At 38.6% G+C, this 25,686-nt stretch overlaps 2 protein-coding genes across 4 annotated transcripts in view; one reads left to right on the top strand and one right to left on the bottom strand.

Annotated features, from left to right (window-relative positions):
* LOC113414538 (merlin-like) overlaps positions 1-15,910 on the bottom strand; it is a 30,366-nt gene extending 14,456 nt beyond the window's left edge. For both annotated transcript variants that reach the window (XM_087958515.1, XM_087958509.1), the window contains exons 1-7: positions 15,661-15,910; positions 12,990-13,120; positions 10,600-10,725; positions 9,275-9,397; positions 4,814-4,897; positions 2,006-2,074; positions 865-947 (exon numbers count right to left, since the gene is read on the bottom strand). In XM_087958515.1, coding sequence (XP_087814641.1) covers positions 865-947; positions 2,006-2,074; positions 4,814-4,897; positions 9,275-9,397; positions 10,600-10,725; positions 12,990-13,079 — 575 coding nt within the window. In that variant the 5' untranslated portion in view covers positions 13,080-13,120; positions 15,661-15,910. The remainder of the gene's footprint in view (positions 1-864; positions 948-2,005; positions 2,075-4,813; positions 4,898-9,274; positions 9,398-10,599; positions 10,726-12,989; positions 13,121-15,660) is intronic.
* Positions 15,911-21,126: 5,216 nt separating this feature from the next.
* Positions 21,127-24,551, top strand: MRPS17 (mitochondrial ribosomal protein S17). Of its 2 annotated transcripts, none has more exons than XM_026671687.2 (3): positions 21,127-21,217; positions 22,468-22,616; positions 24,131-24,551. In XM_026671687.2, the coding sequence occupies exons 2-3, from the start codon at positions 22,494-22,496 to the stop codon at positions 24,419-24,421; spliced, it is 414 nt and encodes a 137-aa protein (XP_026527472.1). In that variant the 5' UTR covers positions 21,127-21,217; positions 22,468-22,493; the 3' UTR covers positions 24,422-24,551. The 2 variants fall into 2 exon arrangements, with proteins under 2 accessions (XP_026527472.1, XP_026527473.1); XM_026671688.2 differs by lacking the exon at positions 21,127-21,217 and adding an exon at positions 21,291-21,392.
* The last annotated feature ends 1,135 nt before the right edge of the window (positions 24,552-25,686 follow it).

Genomic DNA, 25,686 nt, shown 5'->3' with positions numbered 1-25,686 from the left:
ATCCCCAATTGAAAAATGCCTTCTCTGGAAGGATATTTTGAAGTCCTGATAATGCTATGTAAAAGGTTCTGCTCTTAGGACAATCTGTCAAACATCTAAAAGCTTTGGACAGAGCAGGCCACAAACAGTGATGGTCAGATTCTCGAAAAAGATCATTTTTAAGCAGACATGTTGCGTTTACTCTTAAAAAGACTGGAACCAGTACTTTAAATGAAGTGCTGAAAAAACTAGTTATTTATTGACTTATTAAATTTGTATGCCGCCCATCTTGCCTAGCGGTGAGATCAACAACCAGGAGCAGAGTGATGAGAGAACATGAGTTTCTGAGTTCCCATTTGTTTCGATCAAACTTTGTATCAAGAAGTGAATTCAAGGGTTAGGGTTGGCTTCTAATATGTTCCATGGAAAGAATAGATGAATATGGGCAGAGTGTCAAAGTCATGAAATGTGTATTGTGACATCCTGATTTTTTTTATCCTACTTTTATTATTTTTATAAATAACTCAACACCATGAACTCCTTCCTATTTTCCCCACAACAATAACCCTGTGAGGTGAGATGGGCTGAGAGCCACCTGGCTCAAAGTCACCCAGCCAGCTTTCATGCCACAGGTGGGACTAGAACTTACAGCCTCCTGGTTTCTAGCTTGATGCCTTAATCGATAGAAACTGAAACCCTGCCCTTTGTCCTTTTGTCATGATGTTGCACAAAAATATGGAAGGAGTGTAACTTCCATCACAGTGTTGCACACAAATTTGGAAGGGGCAGAAAGTGTGTCACTGCCCTCCCCCGCATACCAGATGCAAATGGATGCGAGTCCTTTTTTTCCAAACTACAGTTACAAAGCAAAGGGTGCTGCAGTACCTGGCCATTCCCTGGTGTCCAGCATAACAGGCAGTAATCCTTTCTTCCCACATGTCAGGCGTCATCTGATATTGACGGAGAACCTAGATAAAAGAAAAATAAAGAACAAAAAGAAAACAATGGAAAAAGTATTTATTTTTCAAACCTCAAGAAGGCTGTTTGTTCATGCAGGTATGACAAACTGGAAAGTCCTGCAGAAGTATATATGACTTAAAATGTTGCAGGATTAGAAACAAACTCAGGGATGTGCTGCTGGGGGTTCGCAGGGGTTCGGGAGAGTTCCTAGCTAAGATTCTGTGTAATTCAGAGAACCCCCAGATCCCACTCCTGGCTGGCCCCGCTCCACCCACGCCGCCACTCCCAGGCAGCCCGTTTTGGATGCAGGTAAGTGCAGCGCGTGCATGGAGGTTTGGGGATGTCAGAAAATGGGCCTCCTGGAAGTTTGGGAAGGCCGGAAATGGGCCCGTTTCCAGCTTCCAGAGAGTTTGCAGAGCCCAGGGAGGCCGTTTTCACCCTCCTGGAAGCTCAAGGAAAGCCTCTGGAGCCTAAGGAGGGCAAAAACAACAACAACACCCTCGCCATGGTGCAGGAGGCCCACTAGGCCACGCCCACCATGGCCACACCCACCCAGCAACTGGGCAGAGAACCCTTTGCTAAAATTTTTGAAGCCCACCCCTGAGCAAACTGTCTCCCATTTCCAGAAGTCTTTCAGCTTGTTGGCAACTTAATAGAACACTGCTAACTTTAGGTTGATTTTGTCATAAATTCCCCTTTTGTGAAGAGCAGTCTGGATTCTATCTGGAAGAAGAATAGAAACACCATCAGATTATAACTCGGTTCTGAGCTCATTACCCAGGAGTTCTCTGGAGAAGATATCTTGAAGGAGAAACTTCCCTTCATAGCTAAGAATTCACATTCTCCAATAGTTGCTTGAGAACTGAGGAGCATCAGAATTTTAAAATTTCCCACTCTCTGTAGAAAACAAGGAGAGGAACAATCTGTCCAAAAAGGGCGAATAGAAATTGCTGGTCTTTGGGAAGTAGTTGTTTTATGAATCATGCAAACCCGTTGCTCCCTATCTGGCTAATTCTGCTATTTTGGGTATCTGAGGTTTCCTATTCACGACCAGGAAAACACTTACTCTTTTTGGCAAAAGCTCTTCTGGAGCTAAGAAACCTGGTTTGTGCAGATTTGGGTCATAGTCACCATACTGTGAGGGAAAGAAGTATCAAATGAGTCGACAGAAGAAGACTGTATGCAAAGAATTAACAGCATAGTATAAGATCTAAATTAACACTTTTAAAAAAGAGAGAGAAAACACTGAATCATTTGATCATAAAATAACCATTAAAAATGGCTAAAGTTCTAAAAGATTTTTACAAGTGAAATCTGAAGGATGATGTAATTCTACAGGAGAGGAAAAAAAACCTGTCAAAAATCATTTTCCTGAGAATTTTACCTTCCTGTTCTTTAGGACTGACAAAATATGCTTGAAATTTAACCAGTTAGTACCAAACATACCCTAGTTTACAGCTCAAGAAGAATCCAGTGCCATAACTCTTGATGGATCCCCTTTCGATTTTGTTGTCAACTCCACCAACACAATTAAGCAGGGGTCCAGCTGTAGTTTAAGCACCGATGACTAGGAAAAGAATATCTTAATGTCCTCTTAAAGAGAGAACTATAATTTAGTAGTATGGCTTTGTAATCAAACCATCCAAGTTGGGCTTGTCCATAAGCTGGACTTGTCCATTCTCTATAAACCTTAGTTTTTATAACAATGGTTGTTGAATAATGCATGGATGTATACAATACCTTAATCATTAAACCAGTTTTATAGATCATGATTCACAGGTTTCTCAAAACATTATGCGCTTTGGTGCCAAACCATCAGCCCTATTGAAATTGAGTGCCAAGATCTTGCATCAGAATGGGTAACAACGTAGGCAACAGAGTGTAGTGTTCTTATGGGGTTCTTTTTATTGATTGCTGTTTGTTTTTCCAGATTTCTGATGATATTTGTGTCTATAGATTCATTTAATAAACCTTCCAGAGTTGTAACACATTGGGGCAGAGTATAAATTTCATCAATCAATCAATAAACATGTAGTGTCACCGAGTCCCACAATTTAATCCCAGCCATCTCCAAATAGGTAGACCACCACTAGCAGTATAACGGGACAAATATGACATCTCACTGGGACTATATATTATATGTCCAAAGACATTTAAGGATAATGAAAGGCAAAACTTTACCTCATTTCATTTGATCTAACTCAGTTCTGGACTAAAGCTGGCTGATTTCTGCCAGTAACTAGCAAGGGTGGTTATAGCAGCTCTCTGTTCAGTGCTAAGAAAGGTAGGATGGAACAGTTACAGTTACACACACACACCCCTTTAACTGTCTGAAGGACAACTCAGGGAAGAGGAAAGGTCAGGAGGAGACTCTTGGAAGGAAAATCCATCTGGTTCAGGTCCAATCCGGGAATAAAATAAAATGGAGTCTGATTGGAAAGAAAGTTTAATGATGAACAGAAACAACAGCAGTCCTGGGTCAGCTGAACAACTAGCTAGATGAATGCCAGGATTTTATACAGGTCCTGAAATGCTGCTGGGGGTGGGTGGGTTGTATAATATCTGAACTGCACTTAGGAAATTGTGCAATGTAGTGAGCTCTGTGTCTTCTGCTAAATAGTAGTGGGCTAATCCTAAATGGTCATGTCCTGTTCTTAGAATTTGGGTGGAGGAGAATGTAAATTTTTAATTCCATGGCTGGAGGTGAAGGTCTTTTGTTTCTGAATAGGCTGGCCCAATCTTTCTTAATGGGCACAAAATACTCCTGGGGGCTATTAAGAAAGACTCAGTCTGCTTTCTGTCTTTAAGAGCAGTCAGTCTCTTCCCTCGCCCCACCCCCACCCCCGAAAGCCATCACTTTGCTAAACAAATAATTCCCTCAACATTGTCCAACTATTTACAAAGTCTGCACTACTATTACTATTAACTTTCTCATCACTCCTTATCACCCATCCCCTCCCACTTGTGAGTGTATGACTGTAACTTTGTCGCTTGTATTCTTACAATTTATATTGACTTTTTCCTAGTATGATTTGATTGCTTATTGTACCCTGACTATTATTAAGTGTTGTACCTTATTATTCTTGACTCTTGATGAATGTATCTTTTTTTTATGTACACTGAGAGCATTTGCACCAAGACAAATTCCTTGTGTGTCCAATCACACTTGGCCAATAAAAGAATTCTATTCTATTCTATGTTTCTCAGGAAATATAATATTCTGCATTTTTAATATTTCCCAGAATATTTCATTCTTCTAGAAGGGGGAGTTTTCCACAAGACTTTATGCAGGAATTCCTCAAATGCATGCTGCAGAATTATTTTTAATTAAGAAAAAAGGGGGGTAGGGAAGAAAAACTATCACTTTACAGGTAGACCATAACTTATGACTGTTCCATAGATCATAAGTCATGATGGTCGTATAATGGGTCACCCACATGACTGACTCAAGTTTACAACATTTTATGCCATGGTCATAAAGTGAATGCTGTGATTGTAAAATGAAAGCCACAGTCGTTAAGTAAACCCATTGTTTGCTAGATCCGCCATAACTTCACTAAGTAACAATCATAAGTTTAGAACTGTCTGTACTCAGAATGCCCTCTGCAGTCTAAACTGAATTTTATTCCACAGTGGTTTTTTGTTTTTTTCAGTCTCCACTCTGCATTTTAATCCACTGACCTCCCCTGAAATCTAAATGATGTACTCATTAAAGAAATCTGCAAAAAAAAACTAAAAAAGGAGACAGATGAGGAGAAAAATATACCTTGCTTCCTATTTCTAACTAAGCTTCAGCAGATCCTTTTCTGTGTTAATTAACACTCTGTGCGTATGTGTTATAAAAGGCGACAAACTAACAATTATAAAGCCTCACCTTGGCTTGAACTGCATAAGATGCCAATAAAATTGTAGCCTCGGGAGAACAGTAGATTTCTTCATCCAATATTTGTTTCTTAACCTAAGACACGAGGTGGAAAAAAAAGAAGAAAAATCTAAGACTCGGCCAAAGCTTGAAAACAAAATAATAGACACCCAGACTTTGTTTTGGCACCTGAAATGTAACCATTAGCTGAGTTTATGAGTGAAAATAAATAAATAAAAGAAATGTTGGCCGCTGTAGAGACATGCAGAAAAATACCAAGAATATTCAAGTTACATATGCTTTTAAAGCATGCTGCATAATTTACTACATTCTAAACCATAATTTCCATTTGGAAGATCAGATCAGTAAGGGATTATTTAGTCCACTCTTCTGTTTCGTTAGCGATCAGCCAGATACTGAGAAAAGCACAATAGAGCAAGCAAAGTAGAAAGGTTATAATTCTCCACTATGATTTGTCTTCCACCATAGAAATATAGAGTATCAGGATTAATCAGGGGAAAAAAATCTAGCAAATCAGACCAAAGATCCATCTAATCCAGCATTCTATTTTCCAGAGCAGCTAAAAGCTTCTTCAAAAGGCTTGAAAACAATTCCTGTGCTTGCTTTGGTTCTTTATCTTTCTGAGACACACTGTATTTGCATGTAGGGGCTCATTCAAATACTCTTCGGGTCACTGTTGTTTGGACAAGCTTAAACATTCCATTCAGTCCCATAAACACGGCCTGGTAAACTCCAGAAAACAATGCTGCATTATGTTGTGTTCTTCTTTTGTGTGTTCTGAATGAACCATCAAGCAAAAAAAAAAATTTTGTTATTTTGAATGTTAGCAATTTGAGAAAAAAAGAGAGAGGAAAGTTCCCACTATACCTTTTGTGCCATTGACAATTTTATTTCAAGCTTGTAGAAAGTGTGCCCCTTCAGCATTACTCTCCTATGGGAACTGTAATCAGATAACAGGATCAGATGGCTAGAGTTCCCAATTCTGTATAATGTATTCCCTCACCCTATCTTATCTCTCCCTTTTCTGACTCCTGTCTTTTTAATAAAGTTTGAGTTTATTTCTCTTCATTCCTTGTTCATTTTGGTAGCTGCTTTTTTTAATTGGGATGTTTAATATAGCATATGGTGGAAAACACCCTTATTTTCGCCGAAACATAGAAGGCTATAGTACCAGAGGACTGCAGAATCTCTGCCTAGAAAGATAAGTTGATTTCTAAACTGTATTTTAGAAGGCAAGCAAATAGCTGTTCAGGCATTTATGGAATAACTGTGCCAGGATCAAACTGAGTTGTGGTTGGGTGTTCTACTACTTTTCTTTTGCTTTTTTAAATGAGCCCTGTATAGATTTCCAAATTTAATGTTTTAAATATTGTTGTTTTTTTCCTACTAATTTGTTGTAGCCATTCTGGGTTCTTTTTAGAATCCAGTATAGAAATAATGATTAGTGGCAATTAAAATAATTAAAGCTCAGGTCTCTTCCTAAAGTCTGAAAAGGGGACAGCCTAAAGAAGTCAACCGGAAAATCAAATTTATTTAAATATGTAAATCACTGGGCCAAAGTTACTGGGCTGATCTCTATGACTAAACACTGTGACTTTCTCATTCCTCCTGCAATCAGCGGAACTGCCTTCTACATAATAACTTTGCATTATTAAACCAAGCAAATGGTTCAATACATTTTAGTAGGTTGAATGTCATACTGTAAGTATACAAATGCTTGTATATGTTATTGTCCCACTTTTACCCCAATTATACTGCAAATCTAAATTTTAATGTTAGGAAACCCAGCAAGTTCAAGCGTGTTGCTTTGCCTTCCTCTTTTATGTTTCTTTTGGAACTGCAAAAAAATTCCCCAAACTACATTCCTCCAAGGGGAACAAGCCAAGGCAAGTTTGAAGGAACTGCAAAAAAATGTGCAGCTTTCAGGGAGATTAAAAGAAAATGAACAGAAAGGAAAGGAGAAACAGCCTTCTTTCCAACTAGCTCAACCCACATAATTGTTAAGGCAATGGTGAAAAGCAGAAACCCGCCAGGAAATTGATCCTATCTACTGGATCAACTCTTCCAAAGAAAAGTTTCCTAAAAGAAAAGTTAGTTCCAAGGAAATAACAGAAGCATCTGTTCAGGGTTTTAGCTGTTTACATTAAACTAATTTGTGAAATCCAGCACCCCACTCTGATTGATAATGATCAAATAGGGGTAGGGTTTGCTTCTTTTGATACCCTAAGTCAAGGGGGTCAAACTCAAGGTCCATGGGCTGCATGAGGTCCATGGGGTGCTTAGATCTGCTACACGGGGCCACCCTGGAAACAGTGAAGGTGCCTCTGCCAGTGAAAACAGAGCTTGGGAGGCAGAGGTGGTATTCAGCAGGTTCTGACCAGTTCTGGAGAACCAGTGGCAGAAATTTTGAGTAATTCGGAAAACCAGCAAATACCACCTCTGACTGGAGATTTTACAGTATCCTTCCCCTGCCACGCCCACCAAGCCACGCCCATAGAACTGGTAGTAAAAATTTTTTGAATCCCACCACTGTTGGGAGGGCCGTGAGCAGCCATCCCAGGCTCCGTTTTCAGCCGGGACGGCCTCCTGCAGCCCTCTGCCAGAGAAAACAAAGCTTGCCCCTCCCCCGAGCTCCGTTTTCGCTGGCAGAGGGCTGCAGGAGGCCGTTGTGGCTGAAAACAGGACCCAGGAGCACATTTTCGTTGGCAGAGTGCTCGGGCCACCACAGGCACCCCCCTACATGAGCAATGTCAATGCTGGCCAATCCCCCCTGGCCACGCCCTCCCCCAGGTCAAACACAACCCTGATGCACCCCTCAATGAAATAGAGTATGTCTCGAAGTAATTCCTTTTCCTGCAGAACAGGATGGCACACAAAAATATTTGCTTTTCAATGCCAGATGAAATTCTGGCTGGCTTTTCACCTAAGGGCTGACTAAATATACCATTTTGTCCCTTTAAAAATCTGTTTCTTTTCTTTATTGCATTGTGCTTGTTTCTGATTTAAATTGTTAAGGTGTCGCTCATTTTTATTTCACTTTGCTTGTTTTATGGATGATAGCTTTTCCTGAGATCCTTTTGTGAGCTATAAATACTTTAATCAATGAATAAATGTTTTCTGGATCCACTCCCTCCCTTCGCCAGCTTCTTGGACTGGAGCATCCAGGTCATTTTGCCCACTCACACTGCACACAGCCTTCGCCTTACACCTGCATGACATTTTCACACTTCCACAGGCTGGCAAATAAAGGCAAGAGATGCAACTTTTACAAAGGACAAGGAGTCCCTCTGCACAGCTTTTGGCAAACAATATCCTTACAGCCTCAAATTACATCAAAGTACTTATAAGTGAGGAATAATGCAGAGCTGCTCAAACATGTGTTTAAGAACTACATAATATGATTTCACCTAAAAGTTTTGATCGATTTTGACAGAACATCATAATATAAAGTTTTCCATATCGGTTGCAGCAGAGTCAGGTGATTGCTTAAAAGGGGAGGGGTGTTAAAACAATTTAAAGTTGGGGGTGAGAGTTGAATGCCAGAATCTCTTCATCTCACATATGTAGCATTTCTCAACCTTAGCAACTTTACAATGTGTGAACTTCAACTGCTAACATCCCCCAGTCTATTTCTTAATCATAAATCATCACATATTGATTCCCTTAGGACAGTAGGATATTTTTTGATACCTCCATCTACTTCCCCATAATTGTTTGGAGGACTAGCATAAAAGACATGGTAGAAAGTGGGTTACACACACACATACAAAAGTACTGATGTTTCGTGACTATCAGGGCTGGTGATGGTGGTATGGCTGTTTTAGTGATTTAAAATAGTCCATTTTCTCTCATTTGGCCTTTTGCTATAATCCTCTTTTAGTTATATAAATGTTGAGGCCTTTCCAAAAGGACAGAACTTCTGAAAAAAGTACATTAAGCTACTTGGATCTTTGAGCAACAATTAATTAAAGGGAAAGGGCTTGCAAATTATGCAAGCCTTTAAAAACAGAAAACAAGGCTAATATCAGAAGTCAGTGTTGTGGAAATAAGACATGATATATAATCCAACAAAGGGATTACTCTCATTTCCCAAGGCTTTTTGGTTCCGCGCTCACTGAATTTCTATGAGCCTGCCAGAATGAAGCAGGGAACAGCATCCCTTGTTCTCTTTTGGTGTTCTTCCCCTTGGTGGATTGGCCCCAGAAAGAAATGGCAAATAAATAAATTATCATCAACAACAAATCGGCTAAGGAGTAACAAGTTCAAAACTGAAAGAGGAACCCACTGAAGACCCCTTTGCTTTCAATTAATCCTAAAACTCTAAAGTTGGCACTAACCTAAGGGGTACCCCATGGAAGAGGAGGATCACAGATGGTTAAACATAATGATGATGTTCAAAAGGCAACCATGACATCTCAAAGCCAATTCTGAATAAAAGAAATACCTTCTGACCTGCAGAAAGAAGAGGTGTTGGGTGATCTCCTGCAGAAGCTCCTCTTCAACCTTCTCAGGGTAAAACTTCACCAAAAAACAAAAGTTCACTGGATCTTCTTTGGGAATATCCTGATCTAAAACCTGTTTGAAAAAAGCAACCAGAACAACTAAACACCTCCGATTGGGAAAAGCATGTTTGGCAAAGCAGAAGCCCAAAGCCACTGTTTCTTGCCATGAATTCATAATGTCACCTAGGACTCTTTTGCACCTCACCCATTGCTGGTTCACATGTGCTTGTAGCAACTTCTTAGCATCAATAGCCATGTAGGGAAATTACTTTAATTTACAACTGCATTTCAACTTTCCCATATTTAGATGCATTCAGATGGGTGCATTTTTATGTTCTGATCCTTGTCCTTTATTACCCATAAAAAAGGGAAATAACAAAATTGAGGAAGGCTTTCCTCCACATTTTCCACTCCCAAACCATTTCAGATTTACAAATGTAAATGTCTTAATCTTTCCCATTGTTTCCCATCTCCCTTTGCATATGAACTGATACATTTCACATATATCTCTCCCCTTCTCCCCCCCCCCTTTTTTTTTAGTCCTGGGGGAAAGTAAAAGGAGAAAGATCTTGTCAATGATGCTAATGTAATCCCTATAGTATTTCCTTTCTCCAGGCAATTTCAGTGAAAGACAAAGGATAGAAAAGTTAAGATAAAGGATGAGTCCCTGGTATAGAAACATTCTGATTACATTCATATTCCAGTCTAGAGGCAAAGAGGATTTTAATTAGCTAAAGGGGTAGGGGGAATGTAATTTGAATATGCACATGAATATGAATGTGCACATGTGGTTTTTGGCCTAACCACCATTTACATTTACAAATTGTCATTGTAAATCAAGGATTGGCATAGATGGTGTCTGTCTGCTTTCAGGTCTTCTGTCTTTCAGGTCTTCTGACTTCATTAAACACATACCCAATTTCACCATTACAATTGTGATGGTGTGGTGCATTTTCCTTTTTTTTTTACATCAAAGGTAAGCTGCCTTATTCACTCAAATACTCTCAAAACAGCCAACTCCTTTGCCTGGCCTGGCTCCTTAAGTCCCTCTTCAAAACAGAGATTGATGATGATGATAATAATAATAATAATAATAATAATAATAATAATAATAATAATAATAATAATAATAATAATAATCATCATCATCATCATCATCATCATCATCATCATCATCATCATCATCTGACCATCTCTGAAGAAAACTTTTAGAATATCTTTAGATCTTTCCAACTTGATGAGTATTGTTTTGTAATGAAAGTTTAGATTCCAAACCTTTTTATCCATCTTCAACCAAATGCCCATTCCTTTGATAGAATACCAGAGACCAAAGTACCAGGATTCTCGCAGCCCCAATGCGCGACACACCTGGTCAAACAGGTCTTTTCCTTTCCACTTCATCTGTGGGTTGCAATGGTACAGAATCAATTTTGAATAGATAGATAATAAGGATAATAGATAGATAATAAGGACATCCGAGTGTGGGGAAAAAAATCTCTATTCCTGAGGTATTCTAAATATATGATCTCAACTATGTGAAAAACAGAAATTCCAGAGCCTCTCATGATAAGTGCAAAATTCAAATTACATAATTTTGGCCTTTAAGAAAATTAGAAGTTAGGGCTTTTTTGTGTTCTTCAAGTTCATCTCCAACAAAATAGCAGGATTTACTCATTTTGCTGTTGTAACATGGTTTATTTGCTTGTGCTTAGTATGAATTCATCCTGCAGTTTTAACTGGTCAGCCATGATTTATGGTTTAGAGTGTTGTTTGTGGCTGAATTAAAAATTATTACTATATAAACCATCATATAGCATAATATGTGAATCCAGAGGATGATTTAGAGTTTCCAGGCATTAGGTTCAAAACTCAATGTCAGGTGTGGTCTTCAGCTCTCAGAATTCCAGCATGGTATATGCTGCTGCATGGCAACATCAATCAGAGTAATAATCAAGCAAGGCTTTGAGTAGTTGGGAAAAGAATGCAAAATTCCAAAGCTCTGTAATGCACTTCTTTACACTAGCATTTACACTACTATTTATTTGGCTACTCTAGAAAGAAAAGCCTGTAGTACTGCAGGTTTAGAATACAGCCTTCTCTTATATTTTCTTATATTCCAATGTTAGTTAATATTTGTTTAATTTATCAAATTAAGTGGCTGCCCATCTTACTACAGGTTATGATCCTATTATAACAGGTAGTTCTCAACCTACAACCACAACTGAGCCCAAAAGTTCAATTGCTAAGCAAGACAGTAAGTTAGTTGTGCCTCACTTTTGCAATCTGTTTTGCCACAGAAGTTAAATGAATCACGGCAATTGTTAAGTGAAATGTGGTTGTTAAGTGAATCTGGCTTCCTCCATTGACTTTGCTTGAGAGTCATAGTAGCGCCATGGTTAGAAAGCAGTCTTGCAGGCTAACTCTACCAACTGTCAGCAGTTTGATTCTCACTGGATCAAGGTTGACTAAGCCTTCCATGCTCCTGCTGTTGGTAAAATGATGTTCAAAACAACCTGATGTGCCCAGGTTGTTGGGGGCAATAGGCTGATTCTGTAAACCACTTAAAGAGGGCTATAAAGCACTATGGAGGGGTATATAAGTCCAAGTGCTATTGCTATTGTCGGAAGCTGACTGGGAAGGTTACAAATGGTGATCACATGACTCTGTAACCATGCAACTGTCAGTTGCCAAGCAGCAGACTTTTGATCATGTGACCATTACAATGATTGTAAGTGTGAAAAACAGTCATGTCATTTTTTAAGTGCCGTTGTAATTTAATGGTCACTAAATGAATAGTTGTAAGTCAAGGATTTACTGTATGCTTGTAGATTCCCTAGAATCAAGGCTTCAAATCTTTGCTTGCTTTCCTGCTTTGTTATCTTAGAAGTAGAGACTTATATCCTAAACTTCTGTTTTCCTTTCAGCATACTCAAGATCTATAAACATACCTTTATGACTTGTTCTCCCACAAAAGCCCCACATTTAACTCAGTGGTCCTTAAATTGTAATTCTTAGCACACATGAGATGTGATAATGCCAAGATAGCTTCAAAAACAAGTCTCAACAACAACAACTGTTCTGCTGCCTCCCCCTATTCCTTTAGAGATCTAAATTATGGGCAACTTCAATCAGACAACATTCTCCAAGTTTCTTTACTGAATTAAACTAGAAGCACTTATACAGCTAGAAACCGGGTATATTTAGAGTGCCTAATTATTGTGATTTGTCTTGTCACTGATACTAGGCAGATCATCCATTTGGAAGAAAAGACAGCCATGCCTCCTTTGAGATTGATAGCCCAGCAAAAATTATCTGCCATAAGCAGAGACTGAAAGAGAAGTGGCACTCAGAGATAGAACAGATATTCTTAAATAAATACTACAGATCAGTGAATGTCACATGAACCAGGTAAGAGGCAAAAAGCCTGAAAATTACTTCAATCTCAGTAGTTGAATCCAGTGATAAGGGTTGTTTTTAAAATTCATATCTTATAAATCCCTGCAAATGGACAATTAGCGTGTCAGAAAAAGGCATTCAATATAATCTTTTCCTTGATATGTCAGCTTTCTATATTCAGAGAGAGAGAGGCAATATGCAGGTATATAAATCTTATGTCATCTGTATAAAAATTCTGGCCTTTAGAAATCAACACAACAGCAAAATACCTCACAGCTGAATTCCATTTCAGCTTCCATTGTTGAAACTTTCACTTTAAACATTTTAGGCTGCTTCTTCTTTAGTCCCGTGATAGACATATTTTTAAGCCTGCCTGGAGTGGCACAATGGAAGAAAAGGTCTGAAAAAAAGAATATATGATTAGCAACATATTCCAAAGTATATTTTCTTAGAAACAATCTTCTTTTGACTTCTAATAGCAGGTTCGGACATAATGTTGCTGAATTCTGGAAGTTTTATTTAGCTTCTGATAGATTCATGGTTCACCATTGCTTTGACTAATCACTCTTATCTCAAAGAGTCCTATCAGCAAGCTTCTAGTTTATCTCTAACAGACCTATCAAAGAACCTTCTCTTTCTTTTGGAGGCCAGCCAGATGTTTTCAGAAAGCCCTCAAATCTTTCTCCTCAGTAAATAATATTTAGCATATTTCTGTATTACTATCATGGCAAACAACCATTCATTAATTTGATCCATTCTCTTGAAAGTCATCTAAAGTGATGGTTGTCCCAACGTTATAGCAAAAATTATCACAACTAGTTATAAAATTCTTGTGAGAGGGGTGGCTATATAAATTTGACTAATAATTAAAGGGCAGCAAAGCTTTAATTATTGGTGCCTTAGGCACCAAAAACAGCATAAGCTTTTAGGCCAAGATAACATGGGAGAAACAAGCCCAGACATTCATCAGAAATAAACTCCACTTTTTAGTCAAAGAACAAGTTTATTTTCCTTTCAAGTGAAGGCTGCAGGCAAAAATATCCCAAATGACATTTGGAAGATCTCTCTGGAAGCAGATAAAAATACGTCATGGAAAGGATCCAACCCAAAGACCATGTTAATTGGATAGTGTCAATAAATGTATTGAATATTTGTGGGGCTAAAAATAGGCTGGATTTACTAGGGAATGCAAATAGTTCGTGAAAACCAAGAAGATAAAAGTAACTGTCCTATGAAGTCAGCTAAATACCTATACAACTTGATTGAACAACTTACATTAAATCCTATAATTCTTTCCTCCTGCCTGTAATTCTGTACCCAAAGCGCTAGATGTTGCGCTAGATGCAGATGTTGGTAACTAAATATCACATCTTTTCTGATTTATGCAACTGACATAGAGTGAATCAAAAAGTCTATCCGAATCTTGGAGAAGGGGGAGAGCGTGTTTTTAAGGGGCGTTTTTAAGAACAGCAAACAAAAAGAATTCCAGGGCAAGTGACATATCACAACTGAGAAGTAATACCACTACTTCAGCTTCTGTTGGATTTCTGCATTTTCAAAGATTAAGTGTAAACTGGGAAATCTATTTTAGTTAATACAAATGTTTTTAAATCCATTCACTTAATCAATTCACTACAACCCTAATTTAAATATGTTTCATAGGTGGTAAATAACTCTTCTGCATTCCATCATTCTACTGAACATTAGCCTTACAGACTGACTACAAGAGTTAAAAATGAATGAAACAAATATAAAATCAATATAAATATGCCAAACAGCCCTTTAAAAATATGTAAACAGAATTCAACTCCAAAAGACTGCAGAAAGGCTTAAGAAACTATTGGCATATGAAACAGAATAATATTAACACCTGCTGAATACAATACATTGGGGCAAATATTTCAGAATCTGGGTTTCAGCAGCAAAAATGTCTTGTGGTAACCAGTCTCTCAAATTGGGCATGACCAGTTCAAACCATTTTGCTGCCCAAGATAGATAACAGAAACAGCCCTCCTGTACAAAACCCAACCGGAGAGGTTGAATATCACGCCAACGTTAGCACTAAGATGGCATTTTTGGCATAAACAATGGGGTAAAAGGCACTGCCACCTCCACCCCGATTTGCTGCCTGAAGTTCACAATTCATAAAAATAGATTTATGTAAAGATGTAATGTTATGCAAAGGTAGATCTTGAGACCCAAAAGTCTTGACTTAGGAGTGAATCCTATTACTCCACCTCCCTCTTAAAATAGTTCAGAAGCATGTTCCCCTTTTGCAGACCAGACTTGGTAAACTGTGATACATGAATTCATAGCTAGGACTGGGAGTGAATCAAGGACTTTGGGGTTTAGGGTTCCCATCCCACCTCCGATATTCCGGACAATTTTGGGGGGTGGGGAGGTCTTGCTGCCTGAATGGATCAAAATACCTTGGACAACCAGCCCACGCAGAAGAAAGAAAACTCGCAGCGACCCCCTTATTCCTTTGCACAGAGGAAGAAAGGATGCCGGCTCTTTGAAAAAGAGAGTTACTCTGCCTGAGACACCACGCGAAATGACAGATCACCCCAAAGCTTCCCTGTAAAAATGTGGGGCGGATCCGGCAGGAGCGAGAGAGCAGAGGATCATTGAAGTCCCCGCGTAAAGGCGCCAATATGAACCGCGGTCCATGTCAAGAGAGCGACAGGGAAAAAGGAGAGGACAGAAAGAAATTCTCAGCATGGTTTTGCAGACAGAGACTATATACATGTGTCTTTTTCGCAAAGCTGTATCTGTCACTGTTTTCCATTCCTGGATCTGAGATTATAAATTAAAACACATTTCAAAAAGCAGAAACCTCTTAGCAAACGTAGCGTTATCTCCCGCTTCACACATATCTTTTTCCACCCCCTCCCCATAAAACTGCAGAGAAAGAAAAACCTGCTCCAATTGCTTTCTTACCGCTCGGTGTGCTTTGCACGCTTAAATTCCACGGCTGAAGTCAAATTGGCGTCCTTGATCCCTTCCCTGATTCAAGAGGATCTAAAAACAATGTCCCCGAAGTTGCAATTTGTAGCCCACACGTGCATTGTCGCTGGGGAGAAATAAGATCCAAGGACTGATCTGTCAGCGGCTCCTCTTCCTTTGTTTGCTCTAAACTGGAGCATGTTAGCTGGACTGCCCTCAGAGAAATCAAAGAATTTACTTTCCCAGGTGATGGGGGGTGGGGGGAAACCATTTCCTGCCTGGGTGCTCTTTAGACTCCACCCACTTTACCATCCCTGTGAGTTCTTAAACACTGTTTACCGCAAGGGGAAAAACTCCAAGGTCTTCTAACATCATTATAATCCATTATTTCCTTCTACCTTCAGCAGAATTAATGATTAACAATAGACATAGCATCAATATTTGTAATGTGTAAAGTGTGATGAACATGACTAATTGTGTCTTCTTTATTTCTCCATCCCTCCCTGTCAGGGGACACTGAAGATAACTTGTACTGAATCATCTTTTACACGCTCCTTGTTCCATGTACTATTTATATCCTGCTTTTCAGTTGTACAGCTTCACATAAGGGCTTGCAAATAACAAAGGTACGAAATATACATGCATATGTGTGAGTGTGTATACATATACAATTATACATGCATAATATGTGTGTGTATACAAAGATGTATGTATGTATTGGGGATGGGGTATAGGCTTAGCAGATAAAGTTGAGCTTATCAACTGGAAAGCTGACAGCCAGGGTTTGAGACCCAAGTGCTACATGGGGTGAGCTCCCGTTCCTGCCTCAGCTCCTGCTCATCTAGCAGTTTGAAAGCATGCAAATGCGAGTAGATTAATAGGTACCACTTCAGTGGGAATGTAACAGCATTCCCTGCACCTTTGGTGTATAGCCATGCTGGCCATGTGACCATGGAAATGTCTTTGGACAATGGTGGCTCCCTCAAGCCAAGAAATGGCGATGAGCACCATGCACTAGAGTCAGACACAACTAGAGAGGGAAATATTTAGTATATAGAGAAAGATAATAGATATAGATATAGTCAACTACCTGAAAGCTTTAAAGTATATAAAACAGCTCCCTTTGAGGGAGATGGCAGTTAAGAAAAACAAAATATAAATAAAACTGTAAGATGTAGAAAAATGCTACCCCTATGAAAGCTCTTTCTAGATCTATGTTTTAGATACGTAGATATTTAAATATTTACCATAGTTTTTTACCTCTTTCAAAAAAACTACTTTGGTTTTTATACACAGGTATCCTTGACTTATGACTACAACTGAGCCCAAAATTTCTGTTGCTAAGCAATACAGTTGTTAAGAGAGTTTTGCTCCATTTTATAACCTTTCTTACCAGAGTTATTAAGTGAATCACTGCAGTTGTTAAGTTTGTAACATGGTTGTTATTAAACCTGGTTTCCCCATTGCTTTTACTGATCAGAAGGTTGCACAAGGTGATCACTTGACTCTGGGACACTGCAACCATCATAAATATATCCCAGTTGCCAACCATCCGAATTTTGATCATGTGATCTTGGGGATATTGCAGCAATCATAATTGTGAAAAAATGGTCATAAGTCACTTGTAATTATGAACAATCACTAAATGAATGGCGGTACACACACAAATGCTAAAAAAAAAAAGAAAAAAGAAGAGAAGGGGCATATACATGGTCTGAATTTTAATAAAGGCTGTTTTCAGATTCATTGTTAATTGAATCATGGTTTATTGAACAGAACCATCTTCATGCTACCCACTATTAGGCTAGATGCCCATATTTAATGCTAGTCTTTTGTATCAATGCAACCAAAAATTTCCTTGCTCCTGAGAAACTACAAGTAAAAGTTTAAACAATCAGCAGACCAGCACTTGTAGAAGCAAAAGAAATTATAATCTCCAAGTGAGCAAAATATCCAAAGACAAAGCATAAACACCTCATCTTTTTTCTCCATTCAGACAGCACCATTTGATGCCTTTTGGGGACTTATAGTAAATTTCTGAGTGAAGTTAGGCAGTCCTCTATGAAATATTGCATACATATTTTTTCTCTCTCAATGGGGTAGCTGAACAGAAATGTTGGGCATTCTCTATCGCATGTTTCTCATGCTGATTGAGAAATTCTGGGAATTGAAGTCCATACATCTTCAGATTCCTGAGGCTGATAAACATTGCCCTTAATCAAATAAAAAGGCAGTAAGTGCCTGGTGGTACCTCATTGCAAAAAAGAATGTCCCAGAAGTATATCTCAGATGCATGAGTTCCATAGTAGCATCTTGGAAAAGAAGTAAATTTGAAGAAGAAGGTAAACAACAAATTTTATTCCTTAGTCATATAATCATATCAAAAACTTTGAAATCAATATAGTGAAAGTAGTGCTCATACTCATAATAATCATTTTTGCAGTGAAACCCTATCTATTTAGGTAGTCTATCCTTTTTGAAACAGCCTTTGATGTAAACATTTGTCTTGCTGGTGATATACAGGTTCATTCCCTGCATGAAGTATAGTTTCACCTGGATGTCTCAATATTTGTTCAGTTTTTAAATAAGGATCTAAGTAAATAGTCCTTTTTGTAGAACATAATTTGCAATTATACAGGATATGTGTGATGTCTTCAACACCACAGATATACAATCTTTCTTCAAATGGAACTCCACAGAATCTCCCATTATCTTACCATGGAATCTAGTTGTTCATCTAGACAAGATGTTGAGGCATGTAAGTTGTTCAATACTTTTCTAACTGGCATGTAAGTTGTTGGATATTTTTCTGTCTGGGAAGCTGATTTTCATTGAGTCAGCAACTTCAAGGATTTCACAATTAAAAGAGTTGATATCATCTTGGACAACCATATCCAAAGACTATTTGAAGCTTTTCTTGGCCCTTCCATCTGACTGGACTGGGGAATCCATGTTGTTGGATGGCATTTGAAATTTAGGCAGTTTAAGTACAAGTAGATATATTAAGCGTTCTTCAAAATTCATCTTGGGTAAGAAGGTAAAAAGTAAATTTAGTGTGATTTTCTCCAACCTGGTACTGTACAGATTATGCCTGAAACACAACATACAGGATTCCCAGCTATCTTACATAAATATTACTGTATACTACTATGTAGAGAATAGTACTGCCGGGTCAATTGTTGATCTACTCACTGAAAACTTAACAGTTTTCTCATTTCAGCCCCCAAAATCATTCACATTTTGGCTTTCAAACAATGTGTTCAAATAACACATTAATGCAACCATGACCTTACTCAGTTAAACTCATATTCTTGGATTGCATGACACACTGGATCAAACTAATCACATCAGCTAGGTGTGGCTTACACAACACACAAAGCTAAATTGTGCCTTGCTGTGTTCACACGACACAGCAACATTTTTATTTTTCAAATTAGTATAGCTGCCTATTTCACAAAATAAGTGATTCTGGACAGTGTACAACAATGCTAAAAAAAAGATAATACCCAAACCAATCATTACAAAACATTACAAATTGTAAAATAAATAAATAAAAAGAAATAGTAAGTGAATATTCACCGGGAAACTGGTGAATATTTCACCAGTTTCCTGGGGTGCCCAGCCTGATGGCACACAGGCCTTGAGGGACTTTCAGAAAGTCAAAAGTGATAAAGCCAGTCTTACTTCAGGGTGGAGCATAGGTGCCACAACAGAAAAAGTCTTCTAAATCTAGCATACTGGAGCCAAATGACACACAGGATCTCAGGCAGATACAACCTGAGAGAGTAAGTAATTTGGTCTCGTACCATATGGGACTTTAAAAATCAAAACAAGCACTTTGAATTGGAACTGGAAATAGATTAGTAACTAATGCATCTTGTGAAGCAAAGGTGTAATGTGAATTCTACTAGAAACATACATAACTGCCTGGGATACTGCACTTTGCACAGCTGAAGTCTAGATATTCTTCCAAGGACAACCCTAAGCCACTTCCTGATTGGAATAGTGTAATGTACTTCCACTTAGGGTTGTCCTTGGAAGAATATCTAGACTTCTTCCAAGGACAACCCTAAGTGGAAGTACGGTACATTACAATATTCCAATCAGGAAGTGGCTTAGGGCATGAGTGACAGTAAGTAGGGATGACTAAGCATTACAAATGTAGAAAAAAATAAATATATGAAGACAATGACTGAGAATGTGTTTAGATAATATTTTTGTAAGGAACTGGACAATTCAAAGCATTTCCTGAATTCAACTAAAAATGATATAGTGTAATTAATTCTATTTTTTATTCCATTATTTGAAGTATTAATAAAAACACAGCAATTTTCAGCAATTGATGTTTCTGTCAAACACGCACATAATAAATTGAATTGTATCACTATCATTTTTATCCATAAGGATATTGATAGAAATTTAATACGTCTGCCTTTTCCAAATACCAGTATGCAAAATGATAGGAAAGCTTCATAGCTTAAATTCCTCAAATCAGTTTCCATTTCTCATGGGCACTTGTTATCTTAACAATATGTAGATGGTTCTCCCTTGTCTTTTTCCAACATATTATTAAATGACTCGTGACACCTTACACTGGTCTTTCATGCAACTATTGTTTAGGATTTTTAGGACCACCCAAAGAGGAGCAGGTGCTGCCACCTACTGTGACATTAGTTTTTGTATCACCATGTAGTTGTTAAAAGCATAAGCAGCACACCAAAAAAAATTACCATTTGAAGAGGGATAAAAAAATGTAGTACCTCCACTAAAAACAGCTTTTAATGACATACAAAAGCCACTTTGATCTAACTGTTAAGGCACCAGGCTAGAAACCAGGAAACTGCAAATCCCTATATTCTCTGTCATCCAGGTCATGGTTATCCCAAAGGTGCTTTTTTTCAAGAGGCAACTGGAGTTTCTGGTTTTTCTTTGAAGACGTTTTGCCTCTCATCCAGTCAGAGCTGAAGAAGCCTCTTGGGTGAGAAGCGAAACGTCTTCAAAGAAAAACCAGAAAGTCCAATTGCCCTTTGAAAAAAAAAAGCACCTTTGGGACGGGAAATTGCGAGTTCTAGTCCCACTTTTAGGCATGAGAGCCGGCCATGTGAATCTCCATCTCAGCCCAATATTCCTCTCGGCGTTACTGCTGTGGCCAAATAAGAGGGAGAATGGAATACTTAAAGTACGGTAGATGCTTTGAGTTATTTATTAACAATAAAGACGGGATGATTAAAAAAAAAAAATTAAAAAAAGAGGGAGGAAACAAGACCTCTGAATGTGCTTTCCCAATTGTTATCAAAGCAATGCTTGTCAAAACCATGTCGCTTTCAATTACGACACCAGCTTCACCCAAAGCCATCCTTGAACCCGGAACGCTTCTCTCCCGCCGCCGCGCAAAGCCTCCGCGTCAGCGACCAACCACCACCATCCCCGCCCCCCCGCCTCCTTTTCTAATGGCGTCATTTACGGAAACGGCGATCCTTCCGGCTCTGGCCCCGCCCTTTCCTTCTTTGGATCCCACCTCCCGGTTTCCAGCCTTGGGACGGCGGAGAGCGTAAGGGCTTCGAATGACTTGGAGGGAGGGGTCGCAAATGGGTTATCCGGGACCCGGAGAAAGCGGTGCTTTCCCTCCTCTGTGAGGCTGGGAACCAAGCGGGAACGGCGGATTCCTGGGAGGCAGATTAATTTCCAGTATTATCCCCCGTCCGGCACCTCTTTTAAGATTACCGGTAGAGAAGAGTTTTAACGTTGATGTTAGAATGTTAATTTCTTTTTATATCCCACTATTATTTTCATAAATAACTCAAAGCGGTAATCATGCCTAATGCTCCCACAGGTGCTTTTTCAGGAGGCAACTGGACTTTCTTTCAAAAAGCACCTTTGGGACAATCGTGACCTGGATGACTGAGAATCTCTACAGACTTTTATGCCTAGTGCTCCTTACTCCTGCACATCCTAGACTAGGGTTTCTCAAACTTCACAACAGGATGTGTGCTCTTCAACTCCCAGAATTCCCCAGAGAGGGGGAGGGGTCTTGCACAGATTTGTCTTGTGTACCAATTGCACATCTTCCTGAGCCAGCAGTCATCTGCTTATGGTGACTTGTGCCTTATTCATCTGTTTGGATTACTATAACACACTGTACGTGGGGCTGCCCTTGAAGTGCAGTCAAAAGCTGCAACTGGTCCAGAATGCAGTGGTACAGGCAGTTTTTGGCATTCCTTGTAACCCTGCTCTGCAAGTTGTTCTGGCTTCCAGTAGGTTTTTGGGTGCAATTCAAGATGCTGGTCATTATCCAGGATGACTCATAGGGCCAAATTATTTGTGGAACACCTCTCTCCCATTGTTTCTGCCAATCTCACTATCTGTAGTAGAGAGTATATGTTCCCAGTCCTTTCTATTACATAATGTCTTTATGGACCCTGGCTCCACCTGCCCTGTGGAACTACATCCTCTGGAGATTCAGATTACTCCAACCTTGTTAGCCTTTTGCAAGGCATTGAAGACCTGGCTGTTCCCCCAGGTATTTGGGTCAAGAAGTAGATGGACTCATTACGGGTGAGTGGAGGGTTTTCTTAGGTGCCAAGGAATTGTCTAGCGGGGTTATTGTTTTAATCTGGTAAGCTGCCGATAGTCAATTGTGTGAGATGGATGGCTGTATTAAACATAATAAATAATCATTTCTAAGAAGAAGGTTGAAATATTAAGAAAAAAATATATTTTAGAAGAAGGTTTTCAAGGTGTGTTGGCTTCAACAACGCATGAAAGTTCTTTACTAAAATTATGCTTACGTTTGTTTTGCAGAATATCTGAATGATAGCAATCAAGTCATGTCAGCATTACGTGGAGCTGTTCATGCAAGATGGATCATAGGGAAAGTAATTGGAACCAAAATGCACCAAACAGCTAAAGTGAGAGTAACAAGGCTGGTACTGGACCCGTACTTAACAAAGGTAAAGAGCTGGGAGTGTCAATGGTTAAGCTTCAATTTATTGAATCATTTCTTACCATTAATTCATGGAGTTACTGAGAAAATTGTTATTATGAGATCTTGTTAAAAATAAAATACTAGGATTATATAAGATGTTGTGTGTCTTAAAAAGTGGTCTTCAACTACCTGATGCCAGGTCCTAATCTTAATGCTAACATGCAGTTAATTCAAATTAATTTTATCTGATCTGACAGTACCTTTTCTATCTTAAGTATGTTATTTTAAAATTAAAAATAAAAAAAAAATCAAAAGGAAGGCACAAGGTTGTATTGACTTGAGAAATGTAGTTTGGTGCAGGCATAGGAAATGTTGATCTTGGCATTGGTTAAAATTTGTATGTTTTTAAAATAACTGATTCTCAAATCTCTAGATACCCAGACAAAAACTGGCATAAATCACAAATCACTCTTCCCCCTCTCTCTCTCTTTTACAATACTAATGATTATGTTAAGAGTCTCCTTTTCACATGAGATAAGGAGACAAAGGTGACACTACAGTACCACTGGCTGGGAGTGTCAATTATAGGCTTTAGATTAAGATTGTATTACCTTTTGTTAAAAAAAATTCCTATTGTAGTTGCCCAGACAAATACTATTAAATAATCAGATACTGGTGGGTAAACTTCATTGAGGGGGTCTTCTTTATTTCAGTTTCTTCTCTCTCGTGTTTGGGTACAATCTGACAGAAGCAAGGATATCACGGCTTACCTCCATCACTGGAGGTTTTTAGGAAGAAATTGGACAACCATTTATCTGAAATGGTATAGGGTTTCCTGCTTGAACAGAGGGTTGACTAAGAAGATTATGTTATTTTGTTTTTCTGTGCATTTCAGTTACTATCAGTATATGGTATTGTTTGTCAACATTAATGCCAGTAAATAAAATATCAAATTAGGAGTAATGTTTGCAGTCTAGAAAGTTCACTGGATAGCACCAGTAAGTTCTCTGTCAGGCTAAATTACATTCATATAGTTGTCATGGGTAAAGTGAATGGAGGCATATTATGTATCTGCACTAATTCTTATAAACTTTATCTGTTTTTTTAATTGCAGTCTTTAAACTCAAAGCCCTCACATTTGTAAAAGTATTTTATATGGTGTTTCCCATGACTGCTACCAACCACAAAAACCAGCTGAGTGACTTTGAGCTAGCCACTCCCTCACAGCCCAAATCAGACTCTGCAACAAGCTAATTGAAAAATGATACCCCTTGCCACATCATGCACCAATAAACTTACTGTAGGAACTAGGCTAGCATAGTACAAAACAAGTAGACCCTGGAACTAAGCAGGACAAAAAACAATATAATTTCTATGGCATTTCTTCCAATTCAAATTTCAGGTGCTCTTAAATATCAGAATCCTTATGTCTGGTAAAGATTTTAAACCCATCTAACTGAAGGCACCATTTTAATCTTTCTCAAAATAACATAACTACCAACCATTGATCCTCCCACTCTTTCCCCTCTTCTTCTACAGTTCTACAAGAAGCGAAAAACATACTTTGCTCATGATCCTCAGCAACAGTGCATCGAGGGAGACATTGTCCTTCTGAAAGCTTTGCCTGAACGAAGAACCAAGAATGTGAAACATGAGATTGCTGAGATTGTGTACAAGGTTGGGAAAGTAATTGATCCCATTACGGGGAAACCGTGTGCAGGCCACAGGTTCCTAGAAAGTGTAGCAGACACAGAAAATCTGACTGACAGAGATACTTGCTTTCTTAGTGAAAAACTCCAAGAACTAACTGTTTCTTCTCCAGACAAATGAAAGGTTGGAAATAATTTGGGACTTGATTGTCTGTTTCAAGGAAAAGGTTTTATTGATGTATGTAGGAAGCATGAATAATAAACTGAAGTTAGTGTGTACATGCAATAAAATGTTACTATTTGTTTTTAAAGTATTATATGTTCACTCCTGCCTGAAGGAACATAAAGCAATGTATAAACTGAATATTTTAAACAGTTCCAGTAAAGCACTAGAATTCAGTTACAACCGATACAATAAACAAGTAAACCAAAGCCCCAAAAGCAAACAAAATGATGAGGAAATACTGCATCTTATTAGTGGAAATAGTAACTTGTTTACTCTGATGTTTCTCTGAACTGAAACTTACTTGCTTCCTGTAAATATGGGGAATTCAACTTTGGAGAAGCCTATTCAGTTTAGTTGTTTGGCTTTCTATGAGTAATGTTTTCTGGGGTTTACTAGTTTTTTAACCATTTATAAATAATGAGAAGATCACTTAGTTAAAAAAAAAGTTTGGATTTCCATCATCAGCAATTTCCATATCATACAGTATGCCTGATAGCTGGCCAAAACTTTCCTGGCCAGAATTTCATTTTCCTAAATACTCTCCTACACAATACACTGCTAATAAAAGTATACCTCTACTGTAATATTGTATTGACATATACAATCACCATTTCTTGAATCAGATTTGGCTCTTGGGATGACTACATGGGAACACCTTTATTTATTAAATTTTAATGCTGCCTATCTTCTCTTATGAAGTCACTCTTGTTAGGCTTTTATTTTTATTTTTTTGCCAACAATATCAAAATGGCTTATCCCTGGCTTCTAATATATAGCCCTGGGGTTTTCTGGCAGATTTCGTTCTGACTAGTAACTACAATCAATCAATCAATCAATCAGAATAGAGCTGGATGGGTTCTTGGAGGTCTTCTAATCCAGCCCCCTACAGCCAATGCTGGTTTGTTGTTTGGGGATCAGTTTGGATTGACTGGGTGATATTTGTTTACCTGGATATTCAAATACAGCCAAAGCATATTCATTTCATTAAAATGTCCCGATTTTTTAAAAACCAAAATGTTATTGGGGAGATGGGTGAATCTGAGGAGCTGGTTTGGCATTAAATCAAAATCTTCACATTGTTTGCGGAAAAACAGAAGCATCTAGGAATATCTTTTGCTTTGGTAATTTTATGAGTGTATATCTAAAATCTCTCCCAAGGCTGTATGCCCTCCCAAATAGATGGAGGAGGTGGGGAAATCCACCTCCTGGGGGGGGGGGGG

This window comes from Notechis scutatus, chromosome 1 (genome assembly GCF_049901735.1).
Source record: "Notechis scutatus isolate UNSWTSFEM ecotype Mainland chromosome 1, rNotScu1.2, whole genome shotgun sequence".
Classification (NCBI taxonomy): Eukaryota; Metazoa; Chordata; class Lepidosauria; order Squamata; family Elapidae; genus Notechis; species Notechis scutatus.
The sequence above is the reverse complement of the archived record's forward strand: the minus strand, read 5'-3'. Positions and strand labels throughout refer to the sequence as shown.

Bases quoted from the DNA above. Each gene is read 5' to 3' on its own strand.
- MRPS17 (XM_026671687.2), top strand. From the start codon at position 22,494: ATGTCAGCATTACGTGGAGCTGTTCATGCAAGATGGATCATAGGGAAA. The intron at 22,617-24,130 runs GTAAAGAGCTGG...CTTCTTCTACAG, and splicing joins TGGACCCGTACTTAACAAAG to TTCTACAAGAAGCGAAAAAC.